The following is a 26,271-nucleotide window of genomic DNA, read 5'->3' as shown; positions in this document are numbered from 1 at the left end:
GCTGGTAGAATCCTGACAAAACCAAGCTCATGAGGTTTTAAACTTAGAGAAACCTGCATACCATTACCACATCTCAGGGTGATGTGACTGAGTTTTTGTCTTCTTATAAATACCTTGGGTTTTGATTGTTGATTCTCTTACTTTTAAGCCTCATATTGAGCAACTAATAAAGAAGTTCAAGTTGCGTCTGGGCTGTTACTTCAGAAATAAGTCTTGTTTATGGCTGACTGCAGGGGTGAGCCCTACACATGAGTCTGTATGTGACTGACTGCCCAACTGCCTGACTGACTATACTTTAAGAGTTGTACAGAGTTACATCAGCAGAGGAGTATCGACATCTAATGGTGGTTCATGGAGCATGGAGAATGCTGTCCGGGACAGTCAGCATTAATTGAGGAGAACGAGGCGGTAGCTATGTACTCAAAACCGTTTGCTATGACTTCCTCCAGAGCAGTGATTCGCTCGGCTATAGCTCTGGTATAGTGTCAATTTTACACGAACTTGACCATGCTGCTGCATGAAATAAAAATGAATACAACTTTAAAAGCTTTTTATGACAGGAAAGATGTTTTAGCTCTTCTGCTGGCCTGCTTTGGTACGAGTTTGTGAGAGTTACAAGTGAAAGTTTGGTTAGTGGAGGGAATAGCTTGGACTTAGCCACAGTTGCAGTTATGTACAAACTGGACAAGGGCTGAGAGCAACACTGAAAGTTTTTCATGACAGGAAAGATGTTTTCACTCTTCCCCGGTCTGTTTTGTTATGGGTTGGCGATTGTTGCTGGTGGGGTTTGCCAGTGTTTTCTACGGCTGCTGCCGCAGTAACTATTAGCTTGGATGTAGCTGTAGGAAAGCAGCAGTTCAGCTGGAACTGGACCACATTTCTTTTTTCAAAACAAGGGCAAAGAGCCCAAACTGGAACCTTTTCTTGGCAGAGAAGATGTTTTGCTTGTCTCCTGACTGGCCGGCAGACTGTCAGCTCTAGAGAAGCGCATGGGTAAAAAGTTGTTTTGTCTTGAAGCTCTGATTGGTCCATCAAGGATGTGAGAGACAAAATGTTCCTCCAATCACCTTCTCAAACGCTTTCTATGGGAGCTGTCTCAGAACCAGTTGATCTGGTGTGTCAGGTTACCTCTCCCCTGTCCAGCATTTCAACAGGCATCCCAGATAGTTGCGGTCAGCCATTTACTTGATTTTACTGCTGAAAAAAGGATTGTTGCTGCCACTTTCATGCCTTTGATTGATTATCGTGATGTTCTACATGCATGAATCTTTCCAGTGCCTTAATTTTTTAGATACTGTATACCATGGGAAACAGATGTTTATACAGAATCTTAAGTCCTTATCATTGTATTCTGTATGATCAAGCTGGTTGGCCTTCTTTGACCTCTTGTAAACTAAATCATTGACGTATCCTTGTTTATAAGGCTGTGCTTAATCTGCTTCCATGATACCTGTGCAAATGCTGCTTAATCATGAATGTCTTGTTTTCATGAATTGCAATTGAAATTTAGCCTGATTAATTGGTCAGCACTAACATCACACCCTGTCTTTTAATATTGGTTCACCCCGAGAGGTGGAGATTTATTAAACATACATATGCGTTTATTTATGTATATGCATTTCTCTATATATTATATTATATATAATGTAAAAAAGACCTATTCATTAAGATGAAGTATTAAATTTTTTAAGGCGTATTCTAGTATTCTGTATTCTTAGTGAATGCCATTTTTCGTGAGAGCTCTAATGAGTTTCAATGCTGTGTTGCCCTTTGAGCTGTTTCTAACTTTGTGTTCCTTTGTACTGTTTATATTAAAGTCCTGCAATTATGATTTCAGCACACTGAAACAACAGTATACTTACCGTAAAACCACAAAGTTAAATCAACAACTCTATGACAGTGTGTCAATAAAAGGATTTATTGCATGGTAATTATGTGAGATTGGATTGTACTGTACACATGTAATAAGCTAGTAACTCAATAAGCACATCATTGTAAGAATAAAACTGGCATTGTTTCATTATTTTCAGTATAAGATACAAACCAGCTCCACCTATTTTCATCATCAAATAAATCTATGCCAACCTTAGAATAGCAAAGAACTTCATAAAAGTTTGGAAATCTCTTTCCTTCTAAATTTACATTTTCTTCTCTCTGATGCAGTGCTATCATTATTTTATTGTGCCTTTTTTACATTCATTAGTCTCTAAGTTTTCCAGTACCAGAAGCAGGCCAAGTGCTTTAACCACTAATAGGTGTGCTTCCTCCCCTCTCTGCTGAAGGTCTCTTCAGAGTTTTGAGTCCACCATCAATCCTTTCCCTGCCCCCAATTCTTCTGACCCCTTTTGCAGCCTCAATCCCTGGCCTCTTTCTTTCCTCATGTTCTCTTTTTCCTCCTCTTCTCTATCACTCCCTCCTCTACTCTGTTCCTTCTTTTCCTTTAACAGCTCTTATTTTTATTGCACCATCGTTTTAGCCCCTCACTTCAAAAGCGGAGGTCTCAGGTACCCCCCCCAATCCTCATTTGTCTTCCTGGTTGTGTCCGTTGATCAAGCCAGCCTCCCAGCGTTGCACCAAAGGTGTCTTCTTTCTGGGACTGTAGAATATCTGGGTTTAAAGATACAAATAAAGGAAGAGTCAGGGATGAATGCAAGGCAAAGAGGACACAGAAAGAGAGTTGCATGAAAAAAAAAAAAAAAAGCCAGAGTACAGAGACATCTGACAGCAGGGGTCAACTAGTCAAAACAGGAAATATGGGGTAGAAAGATAAACATTAAGAGATGAATATTTCCTGCAGAGTACATGTCTTTGAATGATCTTCATTAGCTCTGCTATTCAAAGAAAGAGTAATGCAACAGTGAATCAAGGCCATATTCAGTATGGTTTTTTCTTTTACGTGATCTGCAATCAGGACCCAGGTCTTTGTAGAGAGCAGAAAGAGAAAAAGCTGAAAACACTATGTACAAAAGGAAAGGGAGCTTGAAAATTTTTCTTTGATTTTGTTACCTATAAAATAAAAAAAAATCTAAACCTCTTCCACTGGACTTGGTATCAAACTCATATAAGAGTTCATTCATAGACTAGCTCATAGTTGTTATCTTGTTAGTGGCTAAATGATGAGATTAGCTGTTGCCTATCCAAATCTAACAGTTATTTAGTTTACAAAACCAGAAATCGGTGCCCAGGTGTGTGAAGAGAGCAGATAAACAACCAGCCAAAGCTCATCATTTGAGAAGAACACTAAAGTTGGTGAAAGGAATAGTAGTCTGACAAAAAAATGCTTTGAAGAAAATCCTTGCTAACACTTTGTTAGCCTAATTTCTGCAGTTTCTATTGTATCGGGTATGATTAACTTCCTAGTTAGCAATTATATTATCTAATTTATGTTTCAGTGATAACATTAGCTGTTAATTAGCTAACAAGGATATATTACATATAAATGAGAGGAACAATAACGTCAGAGAAAGGAAAAGTGGCTTAAAAAATTGCTTTGTAGAAAATTCCTAGCTAACACTTTGTTAGCTTAAGTTTCTGCCTTTTCTAATGCATCATGTAGGTATTATTAACTTCCCAGGTAACAATTATATTGTTGAATTTATGTTTCAGTGATAATATTATGTCTTAGCTTACAGGGATGTATCAGCAAAAGAAAAGGGAAAAAATATAATAACTTTGGAATAACACGGCTAACATTTAGCAGAAAAAGTTAGGCTATGTTTTCCCTATTGTATCATGTATCACTACTGTTGGTCATATTAACATTCAACCACCTTTTTTAAAAATCTTTGTACTTGACACTAGCTATTGTCTTATCAACCCTCTGAGTCCTAAGCTTTTAACAATTTTTTTCTCCCCTGGTCTAGCCTGTCTTAAAAAGCTTGTAAAGCATCAACCCTGTGTTGCACAGTCAAGCTCTAAACATCCTTTTTTCACGACAATCTGGGCTTTAAGAATATGTGTCCTACAGTAATGAGGCTTTTTTGCATAAACTTGTTCTCCCATCTGTTTGGACCAAAAGTGAAAAAACAATCATTCTGTGACTAAAATCATGCAAAATATTCACAAAAGTCTTCTTTGTTTTACAGTCATGGACGAAAGTATTGGCACCCCTGGAATTTTTCCAGAAAATACAGCATTTCTCACAGAAATTGTTGCAATTACAAATGTTTTGGTATACATGTGTTTATTTCATTTATGTGCATTGGAGCAACACAAATTTTACACAAAACTCGAAAATGTGCTGGACAAAATTATTGGCACCCTTTTAAAACTGTGAGTAAATCATTTTATTTCAAGCATGTGATGCTCATTTAAACTCGTGGCAAGTAAGTAAGTAGAAAAATATGAACAATCTCAAGGTTACAAGACCATCTCCAGAGATCTTGAAAATCCTTTGTTCACAGTGCGTAATATAATCAAGAAGTTTACAACCCACGGAACTGTGGCTAATCTCCCTGGACGTGGACGGAAGAGAAAAACTAACAAAAGAATGCAACGCAGGATAGTTGGAATGGTGGATAAACATCCTCAGTCAACTTCCACACAAAGTCCTGCAGACCCAGGGTGCAAAAGTGTCAGCTCGTACCAAAGTCATAATCTGAATGAGATGAAGCACTATGGCAGGAGACCGAGGAGAACCCACTGCTGACAAAGAGACATAAAAAAACAAGACTGGAGATTGACAAAAATGTACCTGAGTAAGCCTCAATCCTGGGAGAATATTTTGTGGACAGATGAGACTAAGGCAGAGCTTTTTGGAAAAGCAAGTCATTCTACTGTTTACAGAAAATGGAATGAGGCCTACAAAGAAAAGAACACAGTACCTACAGTCAAACATGGTGGAGGTTCAAGGATGTTTTGGGGTTGTTCTGCTGCCTCTGGCACTGGGTGCCTTGACTGTGTGCAAGGAATCATGAAATCTGGAGCCTATCAAAAGATTCTGGGCCGCAACATAGGGCCTAATGTCAAAAAGCTGGGTCTGTGTCAGAGGTCATGGGTGTTCCAGCAGGACAATGACCCCAAACATACCTCAAAAAGCACCAAAAAAATAGTTGGAGACAAAGCGCTGGAGAGTTCTGAAGTGGCCAGCAATGAGTCCAGATCTAAATCCCATTGAACACCTATAGAGAGATCTCAAAATTGCTGTTGCAAGAAGGCACCCTTCAAATCTGAGAAGTCTGGAGCAGTTTGCAAAAGAAGAGTGGTCCAAAATTCCAGTTTAGAGGTGTAAGTAGCTTGTTGATGGTTATAGGAAGAGATTGGTTTCAGTTATTTTCTCCCAAAGGTGGGCAACTAAATTGGGGTGCCAACAATTTTGTCCAGCCCATTTTTTAATTTTTGTGTACAATTTTCAATTTTGGCTTTTTTCTTCTGCTTTTTTGTGTTGTTCCAATGCACATAAATGAAATATGTGTATACCAAAAAAATTTGTAATTGCAACAACTTCTGAGAGAAATGGTGTATTTTCTGGAAAAAATTCCAGGGGTGCCAATACTTTCGTCTATGACTGTATCTTTTTTTGTGCCATCATTCAAAGCAGTTTCTGTCTGCATTGACACAGAGGGACAAGTCACAGCCTCTCTGTGTTTCTTTCTCTCCATTATGAGCATCAGAGTAATGTGCAGTTTGATTAAACATGGTGTGACAAAAGAACAGCCTGCCATTGGTTGTCACAGCCTGTCATACAGCCTTGTGGTATACAAAATGGTGGCTAGCCACAAGCAGGAGAAACGATTGAAAAATTGATTGAAAAGTGGGAAAAACAGATGTTCAAAGTCAGAGTAACTGGTGTGGATTTAATCTTTAAAGACCCTTGACAGTCACCCAAGTTCCAGGCTTGCAGAAAAAGCCTTTATAAGGGTTACAAAGGAATGAATAGCATCATCAGAATCACACAATGGGCTGCAAGAGTAAGTGGCTATGATTTATGGTTAAAAATGTTTACTTTTTTTAACCTCAGTCTCTTCTTGTGGTATATGACAACGTTGGTCTCAGAGGGTTAAGAAACTTTCTAGCTAATATTTTGTTAGCCTATACTCTTTATTGCTAAAAGGTGAGGTCTTTGGTGATTAAAAGCTGAATATATATAAACCATACAGTTTAACAGTTATAAGGAGCCCAAATCCAGTGGCCAGTGAGTTAAACATAAAAAAGCTGACCAAAAGTGTTGGTGTATATGAGTGTCTGTTGGACTCTCTTCGTTAAACTGAACAAATGACCCCCATCTTGGGGAGGGCCCTGGGTCAGGAAGATACAAGTACTGCTTTAGCAAAGAGAGAAAGTTCTAGTTAAGAACTAATGCCAATCTGTTGGTAAAACCACAGGAGTCATATCAGCAAACAAGTTAGTAGTAAAAATATTTTATTAGTGCATCTAAGCTAAAAAGTTGCTGTTGTCTGATTGAAGCTAACGGTTTATCAAGTATGTTGTTTAAACTTGACATATTGCAAATTTTCCCTCAAGACTTATCATATCCCCACAAGCGTGAAGTTCAGGGAATTAAAAAGTAAAATGCTGCGAACGCCAGCGTCTAAGTGACCTGTGAAAGAAAGCCCAGCATATTATGTCAAACTAAAGTGAATAGCCAAACAGAGCAGCACTCATCTTTAATCAGAGGTAGAACAGTTTTAAAGAGATGCAGTGCAGGTAACAGGATATTCAATTGACTTTTCACTTTCACTGCTATCGACTGCACACACAATCCCGCCCACACACCCAAACACACACACACACAAAGCCGCTCTACAGACTCAGCCTCCCTGTCTCAGGGCTGTTTGCCTTCTTCTCGTTATCTATAAAGATAAGCTCCTTACTGTGTGTTCAATGTGTTATCAGATGTTTGTGGCCCACATTCGCTGCAAAAGCGATGCTAACATTCTCCTCCCAAGAGCCTTTCTTCATCCCTTTCCAGTCCACTGCCGTTTCAAACATGCGTTCATATTCATGCTGATGAGGGACTAATTGAAACCCCAAAGCAACAGTGCAATACATGAATTAACACTCAGTTAGAACAGCTTTATGATTGTGCAACTCAATATCCTCTTAGCTGCATTCAAGGGAGACTGAGGAGGCTGATTTGCCTACATTTTCATGTTACGTCATCAAGTCCAGAAAACTGTAGCAAGCAGGAGCCAAAGTTGTAATGTTTTTACTTCATTGCAATACAACTATTGCTTACTCACATCTGGCCTGGAAGTCTTCTCTTCTCCAGCCTGGGCAGGTGGCCACATGCCCAACTTGCCAACTGACTGGCGTGCTGAAAGAGAGAGAGAATATAGTGGCTGAGGGCAGAATGAGAAAGAGCAACTTAACATTGCTGCACACGTTTCTGTGGTTCTGATTTCTCTCCAAAATGTGGTCCTCCATGGATCATGTTAATATAGAGAGATTTAAGGGAAAGGAATGTGTTTCACTGAAGATGAATAATGAAATAGAGACAGAGAGTGGGAACCATTACTGACGGGATATATAAAGGTTCTATGAGTCTATGAGTCATGTTTTACTAAAGCTGCAAATAGCATTTCAAAGGGTTTTTATTAACTTAGTTTAAAGTTATAACGTATAACAATTACAAATTCATGCCGAAGCAGGTTGGCAGAAAAGTGGAAACATTTTTTCCATCATGAAAAGCTTTAAGGGTTGTTTTACACCTTATTTCATACAGAAATGTGGTCCAATTCTGATAAAACCATTGCATTGTTGTAGTTACATCCAAGCTAATTACCACACTGGAGGCAACAACTGTAATTGTCTAGAACAACTAAAGCCATGGCTAATGTCTGGTTCTCCGCCAATGATGCTGATTGGTCCCAACAGTGTGCTGTTCGCCAACAGTTTATGTCATCTTTGTTTGCCACTGTTCAATCAACTGTCAATTTTGCACAATTTTAACCCATTTTGCTCCTTATTACCCATTTTTGACACTTTAATCCAATTTTTGCCACATTTTAACCTCTTTTCATCAGTTTTTTTCCTTCCATTTTCCTCAATTTTTTCCACAATTAACTTAACCCATTTTGCTACAATGACGAATACCATTTCCCCACCTTTCCGGCCCATTTTTGCCACTATCAACCTGTTGTTGCCTCTGTTGGCCCATTTTTGTCACTATTAACCCCTTTTCACTCCACTCTTTGCCCATTTTTGCCAATTTCAACTGCATTTCACCATTTTTCATACCCGTCTTGATCACTTTAACCCATTTTTGAAACTTGTAACCCCTTTTCACCATTTTCTCCCTGTTTTTGCCACTTTTAACTTTCAAGTATTTTCTCTTGCTTCTGTTAGCCCAGTTTTTGCTAGTTTAAACCCATTTTGCTGTTATTAACCCATTTCTGCTAGTTTCAACATCTAATTTCCCACTTCTTTTTTTATTTTTAACCAATTTTGCTATTTGTAACCCATTTTAATTCTGTTTAAGAAAAGGGGTTTACATTTTATGGAGGGCTTTATACCACAGCATAAGTAAATAAGGAAAAGTATTTGTTGCTTTGTTAAGAGTGGTTATTTTTCAGGAAAAAACATAGTTATCACAGTTTAACTTTACAATAGACCATGATAATGGTCACTTTTTATCAACCATAACACCAAAGTTCTTAATGATAAAATGAGAGTAGGATTGAGGATGATTCTCCAAAGATGAACAGTGGAGGACAAAATGGACCTCATAAGGGATGCTAAATGGACTGAAGAGACTATAAACTGTCAGTCTGGAAAGAGTCACTATGTACTGGGATTGTTGAGAAAATCAAAAAGTGTCTTATTTGACCACTAAAAATTAAATCTTCAACATAGCATTTGTAAAATCAATATAATAAGAGTGTTATAATCACATGATTTACATTTTGTTTCTGATTCACCATCAAACAAAAAATCAATTGGTTTTAGACATTAAAATCTGAGGAATCCAACTCAATAATCATAATAGAAATACTTTCTTTCCTAGTCAGTTATTGCCCCAGTTCAATTTAATCATGAAGAAAATAAAAGTCTGAGAGAGTGGTTGTCCATCTGTTCATAAAAACTAATTTCACATTTATTAGCAACTTAACAAGTTTCATATAAGTCTTATTTTTAATGATCACTGAGACTGGAGATGATTAGAGTAATTTGATTTCTATTTTTCCCGAAATCTAAAACCTAATAGGCTACCATAAAATAGCCCATGATCATAAAATACAGACGACGCAATTAGATTACAAGTAAATAGAAATAATTAATATCTAATTCTAAATAAAGGCCATATTCTCACAGTGGTGGTGTTCCTGTAATGTCAGAGTAGGAAACTCTAATGTTATCATCTCCTCCCATTGTGTTTCAAGTTTCTCATATAGTTAAACATCAGGCTTCTCACAAGTTTTTTTATTTGATAATTTCCTTTCTTGAAAGCAAGTACGTGGAAACAGATAGCTACTGAAAATCCTGAGAGACAAAGTTAATCATATTTATTCAAACCTGAGGTAAATTTCTGGATTTCTCTGTGCCTTCTTTGTTAAAAGCATGCAGGCTTCCTCTTTCATTTTCCCATTGCTCTGTTGCCAAAGGAGTTTTTTGTGCCCTTTTGTTTTTCTAATAAATAGGCGGCCTGATGAATTAACCTGTTAGATAATATAAGAAGTGAACTAAGTCTCACAACAGACAATGTTGAAGTTAGGTCTGCTGCCTTGTACTACAAAAGAGTGCTGGCAAATATAAAGCTAAAGTAAACAGCTACATCAAAACACACTTCTCAGAAGACCAGCTAATAAAATAACATATACTTATCTAAATGTTAAAAACATCTGTATTGACTAATTAAATAGAAACTGACAATGGAGCTTAAAGAGCAAATGCATCAAGTGACTTTCCCTCAGGCTTGAATAATTCTGTGACCGACATTCATTTTAACCTTTTATCAATGACAACATTTTCTATCGTGTCCATGGTTAACAAATGTAAATGTTCATCAGGGCATGGCTGATTGCTAACATAAGTGGGCTAATAAACATACTGAACATCTCATCTCCCATTGAATTCTGGGTATGCATTGGCTTCATGTTTGTTTTTCAACCAGGATGCAATAATTAAGGGAAAAATGTCAGCATTTTAGTGTTTGTATGTCAATCAACCTGGATTATGAGACAGAACATGACTGCTGTAGTAATGTGATCTGAAGTTAAACTGAAATCAGATTAAAATCTGTCAATATGATACGATGTGATAACCTGACACATGGATTTGTTTCACACATCCATCTGGGAAAGCTTCCATAAGAAACGTTTGAGAAAAGGCAGAGACTTCGGAAAAAAACTCAGAGTATGATTGCGTGAACGTTCTGTCTGCTCATCTCTACGGGCCCATCAGAGCAACAAAACATGTGACTTAGCCACTATCGAGCTGTGAATGTGCAGCTACTGAGGAATAATGCGAAACATGGCAACTACAGACATGTACTTGACTTTTGTCGTTCTTGAAAAGAAAACAACTCACTGCTGTTCTTTGTTCTTCTTTTAACGAAGAAATGTTGTCAAGTTCTGAGAAAACTGGCACTTTAGCAGCATCCGTGCTAATCTCGTCGTCCATAACTTCACCAGCTCTCGCTGCTGCTTGATTACATCACGACTCTGCTGCGCCTTAAAGTATACTGCCCCTCGTTGCTGATTGGTCCTGTCACTTTCTAAACGGGCCCAAACAGTTCAGATGGGAGCTTTGCAAGATGGATTCGCCAGTGAAAAACTTGGAAACGGGCGTATCCATCTGCTTTGCAAGGCTAACAATACGACAAGATACGATATGACATGACACCATACACTATAATATGACACGATACGATACGAATGAAACAAAGCGAAAAAAAACAACAAAGCGATACGAAACAAAATGTTAGAGTTTGTTATCCCTTTGGGGAAATTTTCCTGGATTTCAAGGATTTTTAAAAATTTGTCATGTTCTTTTACTATATGATTCAATGCAATACTAACCTTGCAAAGCAGATGGATACGCCCGCTTCCTTGTTTCTTACTGGCGAATCCATCTTCCAAAGCTCCTGTCTGAACCGTTTGGGCCCGGTTAGAAAGTGACAGGACCACTCAGCAACAAGGGGCAGTACTTTCGGGTGCGGCAGAGTCGTGAGGTAAACAAGCAGCAACAAGAGGCTGGTGCAATAATGGCGGAAGAGATTAGCATGGATGCAGCTAAAATTGCAGTGTTATCAGACCTTGACGACATTTCTTTGTTAAAAGAAGAACAAAGAACAGCACTGAATTGTTTTCTTTTTCAAAAACAACAAAAGTCGAGTACTGACATATCTACAGTCACCATGGTTGACGTTATGCAGTTCTCTACAGAGTTTACACCTCAGTAGTGGCTACATCACGTTTTTTGTTGCTTGATTGGCCCGTAAAGATGTAACAGACAGAACGTTTGTCCGATCACCCTCCAAGTTTTTTTTCAAAGGCTCTGCCCTTTACCAAATACAGTCTACAGTGTGTCAGGTTAATGCAATACAGTATGATGCAAAATTGATATGTTACGATTCATAGGATATATTAATATACAATAGGATACTACAAGATAATGGCAAAATATGATACAATATGACGTGATATGATGTGATACGGTATGACGCAATACATACAATACAATAGGATATGATACAACAGGGCAGGATAGGATAGGATATGATGGGATAGGATGGGATACAATTCGATATTATTCAATAAAATACGGTACAATACAATATGATAAAATAGGATGTAATATAATAGTATTGGACAGAATGGGAATGATATGATACGATATATGAGTCGATATTGGATAGGACGGGATACGATACAATACAATTTGTTACAATACGATACAATAGGATTCAAAGCAATAGGATAGGATATGATATGATATATAATTGGATAAAATAGGATGGATGTAATATATTATTTGACATGATATGATATGATCCAACATGATACGTTATGATGTATATTTTTTGTCCCTTTGTGGAAAATTGCCTTAGACTCAAGTTGTGCACAAATACAGTTGCCATTATAGTAACAAAGAACAACCAGCAACAGCAATGTACATGTAAACACACAATCCACCTACATTTTTGGTTAGCTCTCTTTTTCTTGTTACTGTCAGCAGTCTCTGCACAGTCCATGAATCACCACAAAAAAGTAAAAATGTGTTGTTTGCTGTTGTTGAAGGCTTGATTAAACCTCATTTAATTCTCCCTCTTCCAGCAGTTTCCTTTCTTGCTGAACAATAAAGTGTACAGATAAGACTCAGGACCTTCGTCAGCCTAGGTGTTTGAATTAATATGAGAAGAGGAGCTTTATTTATTGTGGAGTTACAGAATTTTATTTTCTTCTTGGCGAGCTTATGGTTTCCTGTGTAAAATTATTGCCCATGACAGCTAACGCTGGTTTGGAAAAGCTGTTGGAGGTTTTCCACTGACCATAAGGAAAATAAAATAATGTGCTCACTGGGCTTTTTCAGGGGTTTTTCATCATCTCACCACAGATATAAAAACTGTACATTCACACACACAAGAGAACCCACACAAACTCATTGTCTGTGTGTGCTATTAAACCCTCCACACGCACCTCTAGACCTAAGAGTCAGCACTATACTAACCTGCTGGGGGTCCAGTTACGGGCCTGGGTAATGAGCCAGGCGAGTCAGTAGCAGGAAGTCTATTCAGTGAGGAAGAGCGAGTCAACTTGGTATTCCTTCCTTCGAAGTTGGCTGGCCTCCCTCCTCCTCCTCCTCCGTCTCCTCCTCCTCCACAACCATACAGACACATCCTCTGCTTGAGAAGCTCTCTCTCCCTCTCTTGAGCCTCCCGGATGTCCTGCTCCACTTTAACTAGATTTGTTGAGGAACGCAGCTTGAAAAAGGGGTTCTCCCTAGGTGTCAGCTCCTCCTCCTCTTCCTCCTTTAGTTCTTGCTCCCTCACTTTAATCCTGCCGTGCCCCTCTGTCCGATGTGATGGGATGCTGGGCCTTGCAAAGTCGACGGTAGAGGTGGCCTCTGTTTTTGGCTTGGTGTGGTAGAGATTCTGTGTTCCCACATCCAGATTATTCTCTATGATGATGACCTGGCAGCCTGTCCCCTCTGTGAATCCTGGTCCTCGGGGGGCCACAGAAGTGGAGCCTCCTCCTTTGGTAGAGCTTGGGTTCTTCTCCAAACATGTTTGTCTTACAGTAGCTGTGTCCTGGTTCACAAGGTCTAGGATTTCACTGGGAGTGGAGAAAGGCCAGGATTTGGCTCTAGTCCTGGTTGGAGGAGGTAAAGTCGGGACAACAGGTGCCTGAAATGCTTCAAATAGCTTTTTCCTCTCTTTAAGCTGGCGGACTGTGCCTTTGTAGTAGAATCCTGGAACTTTCCCAAGCTTGACTAGATCCTCCTCCCTCTGGACCTCCTCGTGGATTTCATGCCGCATCTTCTTGCCTGCAAACTGCCGGTCTTTGCCTTGACACTTCTCAGGGCTCATTGTTTGAGGCTGTATGAGGACAGTTTTCTTTAGGGGGATCTCCACATACTCTGGAAGAGTTGGTTGCTTAGGAAGCCCCCTGGATCTTCTCAGGCTTTGCTCGCGCTCTATAGACCGACGAATCTCCCTCTCAATGGGGGTCTCTTTGACCGCAGGAACTGGAGTGCTTGGAGAGACGGTGTTGCTGCTCTCCATTGTGCTACATGGGGAGAAGTCTGCTGAAACTCCGCTGTCACTTTGGCTGTCGTCACATGAGTCGCTCTCCATCCTGGTGTGTTTAGAAGAAACAAATCTGTATCTTTTTGGCTTAGGCTTTCGTGTTTGGGCTGCTTTTGAATAATGCGCTCCTCCGCTCTGTTGCTTTCCAACCGCCTTATTCCTATCAAGTCCACCCTCTGTCTGCCCTTCCTCTCCACCTGTTTGCGTGCTTTCTCCCTCTGCTCTTTCCCCCGCCCTGTTTTGCCTTTCTCTCCCAGAGTCCTGAGAAGAAGCCACCCCTCCCTTATTAGACAGCTCCATGGCAACTGCCGACAAAGGTGGAAGGGCCTGGCTGAGCACCTGTTGTGCAGTTTCCTGGTTGGCTCCCCTGAGGGCAAGTTCACGCCGGATTTGGGCCAATAGCTCCTCCCTCAGTTTAACTTGGGCAACTGCAAGCCTGTCTAAGGTTATGTCAGATAAACTGATTGAATGTGAGGGCCGGAGAGGCTTACTTTTGATAGCTAGTTTGGTCAACTGCTGCTGACAAGATGTATTTTTCATGCTCACATCTTTTTCTTCCTCGCTTTCATCAGCAGAAGGAGGAGAGCATGTAGCAGATACATCATTTGAGTCGCTTCTGTTAGTGGGAGAATAATGAGCGGTTGAATTAATTCCAGCAGCTTCAGGCTGTGCCGTATTATTTTCAGCTTTACTGTTGTCAGAAGCATCTTGTGAGGAGCTTGGATGTGTGTCATCTACTGTTTCTTCAGATGTTGACTCTTTTTCTTGAAGTGGCTCAGTGAGAGGACAAGTCTCTGGATGTTTCTGACTGTTATGGCTATCATGAGATAAAAGGTCCTTCTCATGTGAGATGATCTCTGAATCAGTGATACTCTTTGCCTCTTCCCCCTCTGGGCTGGAAAATCCTGCTTTCTCAGTGAGTTCTTCCTTTGATAAAGAACTGACAGGAGCAGAGGGTTGGGAATCCTCCACTTCCACTTCTTCTTGTGTATCCCTAGTGATACTAACACTAATTCCTGTTGATTCCTGGTTTTCTGATTTGTTATCGTCAGCTATTTCAGGTCTTGAGAGTGTTTGGCTCTCTTGCAGAGGCAGTGCTTCAGGCTCCACGATGTCTAAATCCTTTTGAGGTTCTTCCCTGGGAGCCTCCATGTCTTGCAGAGACAGATTGTGGCTTCTGTTGGCATCTGATTCACTTTGTGTTGGAGACTCATGGACCAGATCTTCTGGTGGGTTAACAGGCCCATGTTCCTCGCAGGCAACAGGCTTTGTTGCCATGACAAGATTTCTGCTTTAAATCTTTTGGTTTGTGTCTTTTTGCCTCCAAGCACTCAGTCTGAGAGAGAGAAGAGAGACAGAGGAGGAAGAGAAGAGTGATCAACAACATTTAACACAAGCACACATTTTGTATCCCATTATTTCAGTGCAGATGAAATGACTTCCTATTTCATTTCCAAAAGAGTGAACCATCACACTGTTTTAACTTTGACATTAACTGTGGTACAGTTTGAAATGCTAAGTGCTTTGTTGTCATCGCTGCTCACAAACCTTTTTTTTCAACACTTAAGAGAAAACAGTGGAAATAGATTGTAAAAAGTATAAAATATTGTGAAGAACAATACCAAACAAATAAAAAGTAACACAAAAAACTGCCTCTCATTCTCTCTTATTCCACTTAAAGGCCTGAGCTTGGCCACTAAATGTTTACCACAACACTCTACATCCACCTGAGCTGTCGTTTTCTTGGTCAACCATTTCAGCTATGTATTGTTTTTGCAAATAGTTCTCAAGTAGTTCTTAAACATTTGCTGCCTTAAGCATGAATTTGAATCAAAAGTATACTGGGATTGATCACTTCAGATTCTACTAATGGTGTAAATTTACTTAGATTATGAAACAACATTTCTCTTTTTATTTCAGTCCTGACTAGCTAACAAGCCTGCTCGCAGAATTAGCTGGGCCCATGAAAAATCTAGTGAATGGGGTTGCATGTGGCAATGCATGTGTGCTGGTTCAGAAGCAATGGTGCTAGCATCCTGGCTAACAGTTTCCTAATTTTGGAGCTGAAAAGCGTGGGAAACTACCATGAGGTCTGATGTTGAAACGATTTATTTGTGCTCCTTTTTGCCACTTTTAAACACATTTTTGCCACTTTTAACCCATTATTGTTGCTTTTTGCCCATTTGTAACTGCCTAATACCAAATTGAACCCATTTTTGCAATTTCTTTTTGCCACTTTTAACCCAGTTTGACACTTCTTTTGCCAGTTTTTTCCCCACGTTTGCCCAATTTTGCCACTTTCTTTGACATTTTTTTACCCATTTTTTTCGCACTGTTTTGTCACTAGCCATATTTTTTTGCCTGCTGTTTTTTGCCCATTTTTTACACAATTATAAAGTTATTTTCCATTAAGTTGTCTCAATTTCCTTTTCCTCAATTTCTGGTATCCTGATGTTTTTACACATCATGTCTTAGTTATGAAGTCAGACATTACTTTTCCAATGGTTTCGTTAATTGTGTCCATACACATTGTTAGCAGTACCAATAAAACATTTTTTTATTCTGTTTAAAGAAAAGGGGTTTACATTTTCAAAAAAAAGCTATATTGTAGTACAGCATAAGTAAATAAAATGCTTTTTTGTTGCTTTGATAAGACAAGTTATTATTCAGGTTAAAAATAAAACATGTTTATCACAGCTTATAACAGACCAAGATCATTGTGGAACATGAAAACCAAGAACTGTTTTAAGAGCATGTGATTTCAAGATGACATAAAACTTTCCCTCTGATGTATGATTTTATCAGTTTGAAATACAAATGAACATATCAAGTATCTTAACTACTGTTACCACCTGTTGGCTATATACCTCTGTCAGGAGTCCAGAAAAAGAGCAGTGGTGTTTTCTGTGGCCATGTTATTCATAGAAATGTTGTAGGCAGGGGGATGAACCTGATGCCCAACGACCTTTGACCTTAACATCAAATCAATTCATCTTGTGTGATAGTAGTTGTTAGTGCAAAATTTAGAGGATGCATTCTAAAGATTCCTTATTCACAGGAAAGCCCTGGAAATCAAGTGATGGACATAAAGCCCAGTGACTTTGACCTTTGACCTATACCCTTGAGTTCTAATTAATTCATCCTTAATTCAGGGTGAACATTTTTGCAAAATTAGAAGAAATCAAAGAAATCTTGACAGAAGTGGGGCAAGAAGTATTAAACTTATGAGGATCCAGAGACATGCCTCGCAGGGAAATTTTGCCAATGCAATTCATCAATTCAGCCTGAATGTTGATCAGATTTAAACAGCCTGTGTTAATTAATTTTGAACACTAATATGGATTTAAATTACCAACAAATTTCATCATTTGGAAAACACTTTACTGTTCTACCTTGAAAAAACTTTTTTGAAATTTGTTTTTGTTCTCATCATTCTCAAACTATAATGAGACATGTTGATAAATTTATTGTATAAATTAGATACAGAGTGCTCTTATTATTGCATTACAGGCAGACTGTTCATAACCTATTTTACTTGGCACTTACTTTTTGGCTTTAAGTTGCAGCTTCTGTACTCCATTGTGCAATGTTGAAGGTTTTCTGCTGAGCACGCCTTTCTTTAATCAGCTTACAGGGTTGGTAAAAGGCCTGGTACCACACATACACACACATAATCTCAAAATAACGATAGGATTTTCCGCAGGGTGCTCTGACTAAAAGGGGAGTCCAGGTCCACTAATATTCTGGATAGGCATGCCCTTTATTATTTCAAGTCTGCCCTGTATCAATATTACTGACCCCAAATCCTTTTATATTAACACAAATACACACAATGCTCCCGTAAATGTAAATTTGGCTCGCATCCTGTCAGATTCCCTTCTCTCTCTTTGCCGACTCATGCCAAGACTCTGCTGCTGGACTCCAGTGCTGTGATCATTAAAGGGAATGTAGATCACAGCACTGGGGATGACTGGTCTCTGATGAGCTGAGACAGTAACAATAGGAGGATAGTTAAATGGATAGATGGAGCATGTTTGTCTGTTCATTAACAGATAATAGAAGCTGACGGACTGACATGGTGGGGGAATTGGGGAGTGTAGTAATAATTACAGGTTAGCATGTAGGCACTGAAGCAGAACAACATGGCCTTATGCTGCTACATTAGGAGAAGAACAACACGGGTGCAGTAAGTCACAAGAGCTGACAGACTATGTTTACATCTAGCAGCTGTACCCCATCACTTTGGCCCACAGTGGCAGTTAATTATAATATTAACATAATAGTAATTTCAACCTGATGTAATGTCTAATTACACATCTGTGTCTAATATTGGATTCTGATTGGCCAATTACAGCATTCTGAGGTCTGCTTTCTCTTGAGCAGATTCTTCTAGGGATTAGTTACTGATAGCAGATTGTTATGAAGACTACGTGTAATCAAATCAGACCACCGGGACCAAAAATGATCATAATAACAGCAGCAAGAAAATAACGGAGAGCAAAATCCATGAAAAGCTAAAACGGTCAGAAAAAAAGTGTCAATTGCATAGGAAGTGAAGAATAAGCACAATGGGTTACAAGTTTAAAGGCTGCTGAATGGAAAAGAAATGTCAAAAGAAATCATAATAAAGAAAACTTTAATAAAAAAGAAGCAGAAAGCTACACTGATTCATGTGGTCCTGTTCATCTCATCTGGAAATGCTCATTTGAATGTTTAGTTTAATGTGAGAATAGATAGGCACGATAACTTTTTCTTTTTCTGGTTCCAAAAGTAAATGTTCTGTTCAAATCCTCCGTTGCCATTTTGCAAAATCCTTACATCAACATGTCTAATCCAGTCACCAATACACTAATGACATTTGATTTGATATATATATAAAAAAAAAAAACAGCATTCAAGAATGCAGAAAAAGGCAACAATACGAGACTATACAGATTTTTTACAATGAGTATGGGAAGATGCATCCCACAATCCATTGCCAATCCCTTTGGATTGTTTCAAACCATACATGTGCCTTTTTTCTACACTTATCTTCATTGCAGTCTTTAGATTTTAGCCTCCTACAACTCATCATCATATAAGGACTTTACATTTGGATTCCCTAAACCATTGCTCTAAATTTTGCTGAAATTAGACCTGTTGGCATAAAACTATGACTAAAAATGTTTGTTGGCTATCTTTTCTCCATGAGGAAGACTAGACTAAGGATCAATCCCAATTCTACCCCTCAGCATTTATCTTAGCTCTTCCACTTGGTTTCATCAAGTGAAGGGGTGTCCCAATTATCGTTTGAATCAAGGGCTTGAGACCAAGATTTTTCAGGACCACACTTGAAACCAAGGGGTATGATGAATTTCCCACCATGCACTGCGTTCGCTTGCGAAATGGCCCAGTGAACTACGAAGGAGGCACACAATGGCATCTGTAAATGATTGTAGAAAATACAACAGTTGTGTTTTCTCATATTCATCTTTAGCTACTGGGGATGGGAGTTTATTGTGTTTTTCGGTATGTACACATATAAACAAGGATTATTAACTGTATAAATAAATGGAGAAGATCAACATGGAGATTTATAGTATGAACGAGAGTCGAAGCGTTATTGTCACTTCTGATGACGCAGATATTTTTCGGCAATGTGTGGTGATGAACAGCAATCAAGCTGCATCTCATTACTTAGGGGAAGGTTTTTACCCCTACCCCTTACCACTCTGTTTGAGGGGCAAGGGGAAGGTGTAGACAATAGGGAAGGGCTAAGGGGAAGGGTTAAGGGGTAGAAATGGGACTGGCCCTAAGACTAGCCAAAAATAGATCTTTGATGACTACAACTGACAAAAAGTAAGTTTAGTTTTCATCAAGATGACTAAAGTTGGACTAAAATAGATTTTAGTTTTCACCAGATATTCAAAATCCATGATATTTCTACACTGTGGGTAGATTTGTCAAAATACAATACATCTGTGGGGTTTAGCCTCATTTCCTCACAGCAAGAAAGTTTCTGTTTCACTTTCTGTCCAGCGTTTGCCTTATGAATGTTCTCTCCAGGTACTCTGGCTTCCTCCCGCCACAAATATATGCTCGTTAGGTTAATTGGTGACTCTAAATTGCCCGTAGGTATGAGCGTGCCTGGTTGTTTGACTGGCAACTAGTCCAGCGTGTACCGCTACAGCCCCCCCTTGAACAGGATAAGTGGTGTCGAAAATGGATGGATGGTCACTTATCAGGTCCTACTAATCCCATATCTATGGAGGAAAAAAATTGGATTTTAACCTCCTGGAACCACTCTGTTGAGCTCTGTTAGTAGGCTTTATCGCCCTTCGTGATAACATTATGTTAGCCAAACTCCTATTATACGTAGTTATACGATCAGCTTCCAGCCACTCCCTCATTAACTGTCTTTTAAACTGGTGAGTGGATGAATGCTAATGTTAGCTATAATGCACAAGTTATTGCTGTTTTAGCTTAGAACATGGCAAGGCCTCTATTTTTCCACTAATTTAGCCTCTAAAAAGACATTTTTATTTTAATCAGGGTATCTTTTAAGTGCCTCCACAGATGAAAAATCAAGTCTCCCAAAATCATTTAAACATCATTTGAAAAATGTAGTTTCAAAATTGAATAGTTTCTATAATTCTATAGAAGTACATATGCCTGTGCTGTAGGTTTCAACAGCCTATACCCAGCATTTGTGTTTTGTTTCAGTATTGCTTTGTATGTGGGCAACTGAAGAATGACACTTGGTGAGTGCAGGACACAGCACATTCATTAGCAGATACTTTTCACAGGAATCAACTCCCCTGGAGCTCATGGCATACACACTAACGTCCTTCACAGCATGACAGCTAGACAGCCTGGTGTTAGACAGTAAGATGAGATGGACTAGCTAAGTAACAGCCACACACTGAAATGCACACACACGTCAGTGTGGTGCTGCTTTACTGATGTTGTTCTCTTGGTAAAAATGGCCACGCCCTTGACAGCCAGATTGGTTGACATACAGTGCCTACAGAAATTATTCATCCGCTCGGATATTTCACCCTTTCACTGGTTTTATAAGTCAGTCATGGTCAATATAATATGGCTTTTTGACCAAAAAAAAAAAAAAACCTCTTAATTGTCAAAGTGAAAACAGATTTCTACAAAGTAATGTCAATTGAATAAAAATATGTTATATAAAATAGGTTACTTCATAAAAATTCACTCCCTTTAAAGTGATTTACCTAAATCAACAGAAGTCCAGCAAGTTGGTGCTAGTAGTCTCAATATTCCATCAGCATTCAGTTAATCAGTATTAATCAGTATTCTTGGCTACCATTACACCATGAAGACAAAAGAACACTCCAAGCAGCTCAGAGAAAAGGTTATTGAAAAGTAAAAGTCAGGAGATGGATACAAAACATTTCTGAGGCACTGAACATCCCCCAGTTCAGTTAAATCCATCATCAACAAATAGAAGGAATATGGCTCATGTGTAAATTTGTCTGGATCAGGCGGTCCTCACAAACTGACCATGCAAGAAGGAGACTAGAGAGGGGGACCACCAAGACACCTGTGACAACTCTGAAGGAGCTAAAAGCTCCAGCAGCTGAGATGGGAGAGACTCTGCAAACAACAACTGTTTTCTGGGTTCTCCACCAGTCAAAGCTTTACTGGAGAGTGGCAGAGAGAAAGACACTGTTGAAAAAAAAACCTCTCAAATTAAATCTCTACTAGAGTTCGCCAGAAGACATGTGAGGGACTCCATGGTCAAGTGGAAGAAAGTGCTTTGGTCTGATGAGACCAAAATGGTGCTTTTTGGTCATCAGACAAAATGCTATGTTTGGCAGACACCAAACACTGCACATCACTTCAAACACATCATCCCCACTGTGAAGCATGGTGGTGGCAGCATCATGCAGTGGAGATGTTCCTCAACAGCCAACCCTGGAAGGCTTCTAAAGGTAGGGGGTAAAATGAATTTGGCAAAATGAGTCCTGGAGGGCAATCTTATTCAGTCTGCAAGAGACGACAGCCTGGGAGAAGATTTATTTTCTAGCAAGAAAATGACCTGAAGCATACAGCTGAAGCTACACAGAAATAGTTTAAGAACAACAAGGTGAATTTTCTGGAGTGGCCAAGCTAAAGCCCAGACCTCAATCCAATAGAGAATTTGTGGCTGGACTTGAAAAGGGCTGTTCACACCAGGTCCCTGTGGAACCTGACAGAGCTTGAGCAGTATTGTGAAGAATGGAGTAAATTTGCAGTGTCCAAATGTGAAGCCAAGGTTTCATTTACTAAATACTGACTTGATATTTACGCAGTCACTTATTTTACATGACATATTTTCAAAACAAGACCTATAGCACCAAATAGTCCTTTAATTATTATAATTTGTCAGATAGCTTCCCTGCATTTCTTAAAATTATAACCCAGTCTACAGATATGATATTAAACTTGATTTCAGCTTCACACCCAGATGTCACTAAAATGACTCTGAACATAATGAATTAATTTGTAAAAGTGTCTGAAGAAATCCAACTGTTTCTGTAGCCCACACATAACAACATGCTATCATTTTGAAAATTGATCTCGTTCTGAATATATTTATTGATTTCAGATAAACTGCTAGTTTTGTCAGCACATTGAACAAACTAATTAGAGCAGACACAGAATGTGCCATTGACTTTACGAAATGCATCCTGGCTGCTGTCTGATTTCTCATGAGACATGAGTGGGAAGAGGAACGGGATAGTTGGCACAGTTTTTCCTGAGTGAAATGAGACCAAACCACGGAGAATAAGTGGAGAAAGTTGTGTAAGTTATTACTTGAGCAAGCTTCTACCTGCTCTGTTGTACAATCCACTTTATGTTGACAGTCTTAAGGCAGCATAGTACGTCACTCATTTACTGAGACTTAACGTCATGTTTTATTGTGAAAGGGAACATGAAAACGAGCCTTTGTCACAGTAAGAAGGGGATTGGTGGAATATTTTACTCATTGATAAGAAATCCTCTGCAAATCTCTCCTTAAACAGTTCTATTTATACACAATCTTGTGAAAATCCAGCTGAAAAGAAACAGCTTAAACCATTAATATAATGATCCTGCAGCACTACAGCTGTTGAGCAATCTGCTCATTTACACAGTGACGTGTGTGGTAATGTACTCTGAACCCAGAATGGAAAATCTTCAAAAAGCTAAAGGCATCCCATGTCTAATATGACGTTTTATTTCATTTTTGGAGAAGGTTTGCCTAACTAACCAAACATTTCCCAAACTCTCTCATTGGATAAGAAGGGTTGCAAGAGATTGCAGATTAAAACCCTGTTACGTAACCTACTCATGTGTTGCTCATTATCTACAAAGGGGCTCACTTTATATCAAAAGAACAGCAACATTATGATCATCATTAAGAATACATCTGTAATAGCCCTTACAAATAAACTCGCCTCCTTTTTAAGGTCAGCAGTGTCCTAAGGTACTTTCAGATCTGAGGGCATTTGTCAAATATGCAGATGAATTGAAATAAATGCAGCCAAGCTCATCCCTAATTAGATAAATTCTGATACTCCCAAATGGTTGCTGACATTGTGCTTTGCACATTTTACAGTCAGTTGCTTTGATATGCTTTAGTCGCTGTGGCGAAAAGAAGCACCAGGGAGCTGGTCTCTGCAGGTTTCGGTTTTTTTAGACTCTCTCCCATGGTACAGTTGTTCTCTAATCTAAAAGTTATTTGATGGATCTATTTAAAAATAATATGTACAAGAATTTCAGCAGACTATTCTAGTAATTACTACCTTACAGTAACATATCTGGAAATGTTTAACAGCATCAAGCTTTACAAAAGCAGAATAAATTCATTACACATAACTACGTAACTACGCTGAAGCACATACCTGTTAGAAATATGCTCTGAAGTAGCCCTCCGAATGTCAGACAAACATTTCTGAGGAAAAACTTTCCTTATTTCACGCCCCTGATGGTCACAAAGGCTCTTTGCTCACAAAACTCCCTGAATGTTTTCCTCCTGAGTGATCTCTAACACCCTTGGTTTAATCTCCTTTCTGCACGCCCACATTTGAAACCACGCTCTTACCAGCGAGCATTCACTCATAATACACGAGAAGGAACATGTGTACATGCACAAACACATGCCCTGGAGGCTTTACTCTATTGTTGTTGGTTTGAAAGTGGTGCTAATCCAATTAAGTGAGCAACACACATTAATTATTACAGCATGCAAGTGAATAGGGAATGTCCCTGAGGTGTAAGAAGATGATTATATCACTGTATGCTCTCGTTTTGACCTATATCTGCAGAAAAAACAAACACCGTGGTGTTTAAGGCATTTTATGCTTCAACCGTTTTTGAGATCAAGTCTTTTTTTATTTTTTTTTACTCTGGTGACAGGGCACCGACTATGCTGAGAGAGCATGAAGTATGTACACACAAACATGCTGAAAAGCATTTATTTCCCCCTTCTGTCTTCTGTAATCTCTTTAACTACTTGCACAAAGGCTGCTGTTGCATTCCTGTGTATACTCAATCTAAGAAAATACCACTGTGGAGAGGCAACCATAGAAAATATCTGATAAAGTCTGAGTGATGTCAACTATTTAGTTGCTGAACGGGGCTTCTGAGTCCAATCAGTGGTGGTTGCCATACTGAAAATGCTGGCTTAAACTTAGTTCAGACGAGTTGGTGCTGAGGTGGGTCTGAAGCCTCCTGATAAACAGCTACAGTCAGTCACACTAATAATCATACATAACTTTCACCATTCTTAGAAGCAGTTTTTGCCCATAGAGATGAACTATGCTTATTTTTCAACCAGGCTGTGAACATTTTATTTCTGCTGTAAAAATTGATATTTCAACATTTGGTGTATATTGGGTGTGGAGGCCACAGCTTAGTGGCTGTGCATAAATCTTTCATGCTTAATTTTTTATAGGTTTAAAAAGTTCAACCAACATACAGCCCCAATTCAAAAAATGTTGGCACGCTGTGTGAAACATAGATAAAAAAGAATGCAATTAATACAATTATTTCATCTTATAAACCAGTATTTTATGCACAATAGAATCTAAAAGAAACATATTTGATATTGAAAGTGACACATTTTATATTGTCATGAAAAATATTAGCTCATTTGAATTTAACGGCTGCAGCACATCTCAAAAAAGGAGGGACAGGACAACAAAAGGCTGGAAAAGTAAGTGATACTTATAAAAAAAAAGGCCTGAAGGAGAATTTTGCTACTAATCAGGTGAACTGACAACAAAATATTTACTTACTGAATTTGATGGCAGCAACACACCTCAAAAAAAAAGGGACAGGGTCTTGTTTACCATTATGTACCCCCATTTCTTTTAACAATAGTTGTTATGAAATTGTTCCACATCTTTTAGACATAGTGCATATGTGCCAACCCCCAAAAAGTGCCAACTTTTAAGGGGTTGTGTAAAATATATATTTTATAAAATGCGACAAAATGTGCGGATTCAAGTATTTCATGCAATTCCCTCATTTTTCAATAGGGATAAGTCCACCAGATAAAAGTGAAATGTACAACTGTGAGTCATCAACAAATAAACGGTAAGATCTGTTGTTTCTGTACCATACCAGATTGGTTGCGTGATTCAGACCTGCTATGGTTTTGAAAAAAATAATAAAAAGCCTGGTGCTCTTAGATACAGATCACAAAAGCATGTTTATGAAGGGCCATTTCAATATGATATTGTTTTGTGACATGCTCAAAATATGTTCTATAGCCAAAATGTCAATGAAATACGATTACCTTTAAGCAGCCAAATCAAGTTAAGTTTGATGTAGATGTACCAAAAAAAATGTACCAGGAAAATACATTCAAACAAATAAATCACATCATGCAACGTTGTACTGGTGATGTCCAAAAGTTTAGAGTGTCATCCAAAAACAAATAAATGATGAATAGATAAAGAATGTTAAAGACTTATAAAGCATCCTCTTCCATACTTTGTGACTAAACGTCATGTCCTACAGTCCTTCATGCCTTTGGTTCCTTCGTTTCTTCCTCAGTCTGAGCTGCTGCTGCTGCTGCAGTCGGTCAGCTCTCCGTCTGTTCTGGACAAAGCTCCTTGGTGGGATCCATCACAACAGGCGGGGGTAGCTGATAACACGTGAGCTGAGCCTTGAACTCCTCCATCTCCTGCTGCTCCAGCTGTCTCCTTCTGCTCAGCAGGTACAAGTCATTGGATACCCTTCTCTTTGACTTCACAGCCCACTGCATCACAACACAGTCAGGACAGGATGTGTGTAAAAACACCCCAGTGAGGTTGAAGCGATCCCCCACGTCAAACGTGAAAGCGCTGCCCTTGACTGAGACATTGTAGGGCAGCGACTGGCACTGATCACCAAAGCGGTTGATTTGGGTATAAGAGACGGTGGAGGTTTCGCTGAAGTTGGAAAAATACATGGTGATGCTGTCTCTGAGCCTCAGAGCCTCCATGGATGACGAGTGGTTAAGACTGCCGGCAACTAAAGCCCAGCTGCCCTCTAAATGACCGGGCTCCAGCTGTTCCAAGGGCCGGACCAGTCTCTCGCAGACAGGATGAGCTGAGTGGCTCACA

General features: G+C 39.1%; 1 protein-coding gene across 1 annotated transcript; it reads right to left on the bottom strand.

Annotated features, from left to right (window-relative positions):
- Nucleotides 1-1,934: 1,934 nt before the first annotated feature.
- Nucleotides 1,935-23,890, bottom strand: misp3 (MISP family member 3). The gene is made up of 4 exons (XM_041785452.1): nucleotides 23,563-23,890; nucleotides 12,610-15,023; nucleotides 7,182-7,255; nucleotides 1,935-2,607 (listed from the first exon to the last, which is right to left on the bottom strand). Exons 2-4 carry the CDS (start codon nucleotides 14,963-14,965, stop codon nucleotides 2,521-2,523), a joined length of 2,517 nt encoding a protein of 838 aa, XP_041641386.1. The 5' UTR covers nucleotides 14,966-15,023; nucleotides 23,563-23,890; the 3' UTR covers nucleotides 1,935-2,520.
- Between the last annotated feature and the right edge of the window lie 2,381 nt (nucleotides 23,891-26,271).

The sequence above is a fragment of the Cheilinus undulatus genome, linkage group 4 (assembly GCF_018320785.1).
Source record: "Cheilinus undulatus linkage group 4, ASM1832078v1, whole genome shotgun sequence".
Lineage (NCBI taxonomy): Eukaryota > Metazoa > Chordata > Actinopteri > Labriformes > Labridae > Cheilinus > Cheilinus undulatus.
This window is presented reverse-complemented; position numbering and strand designations above follow the sequence as displayed.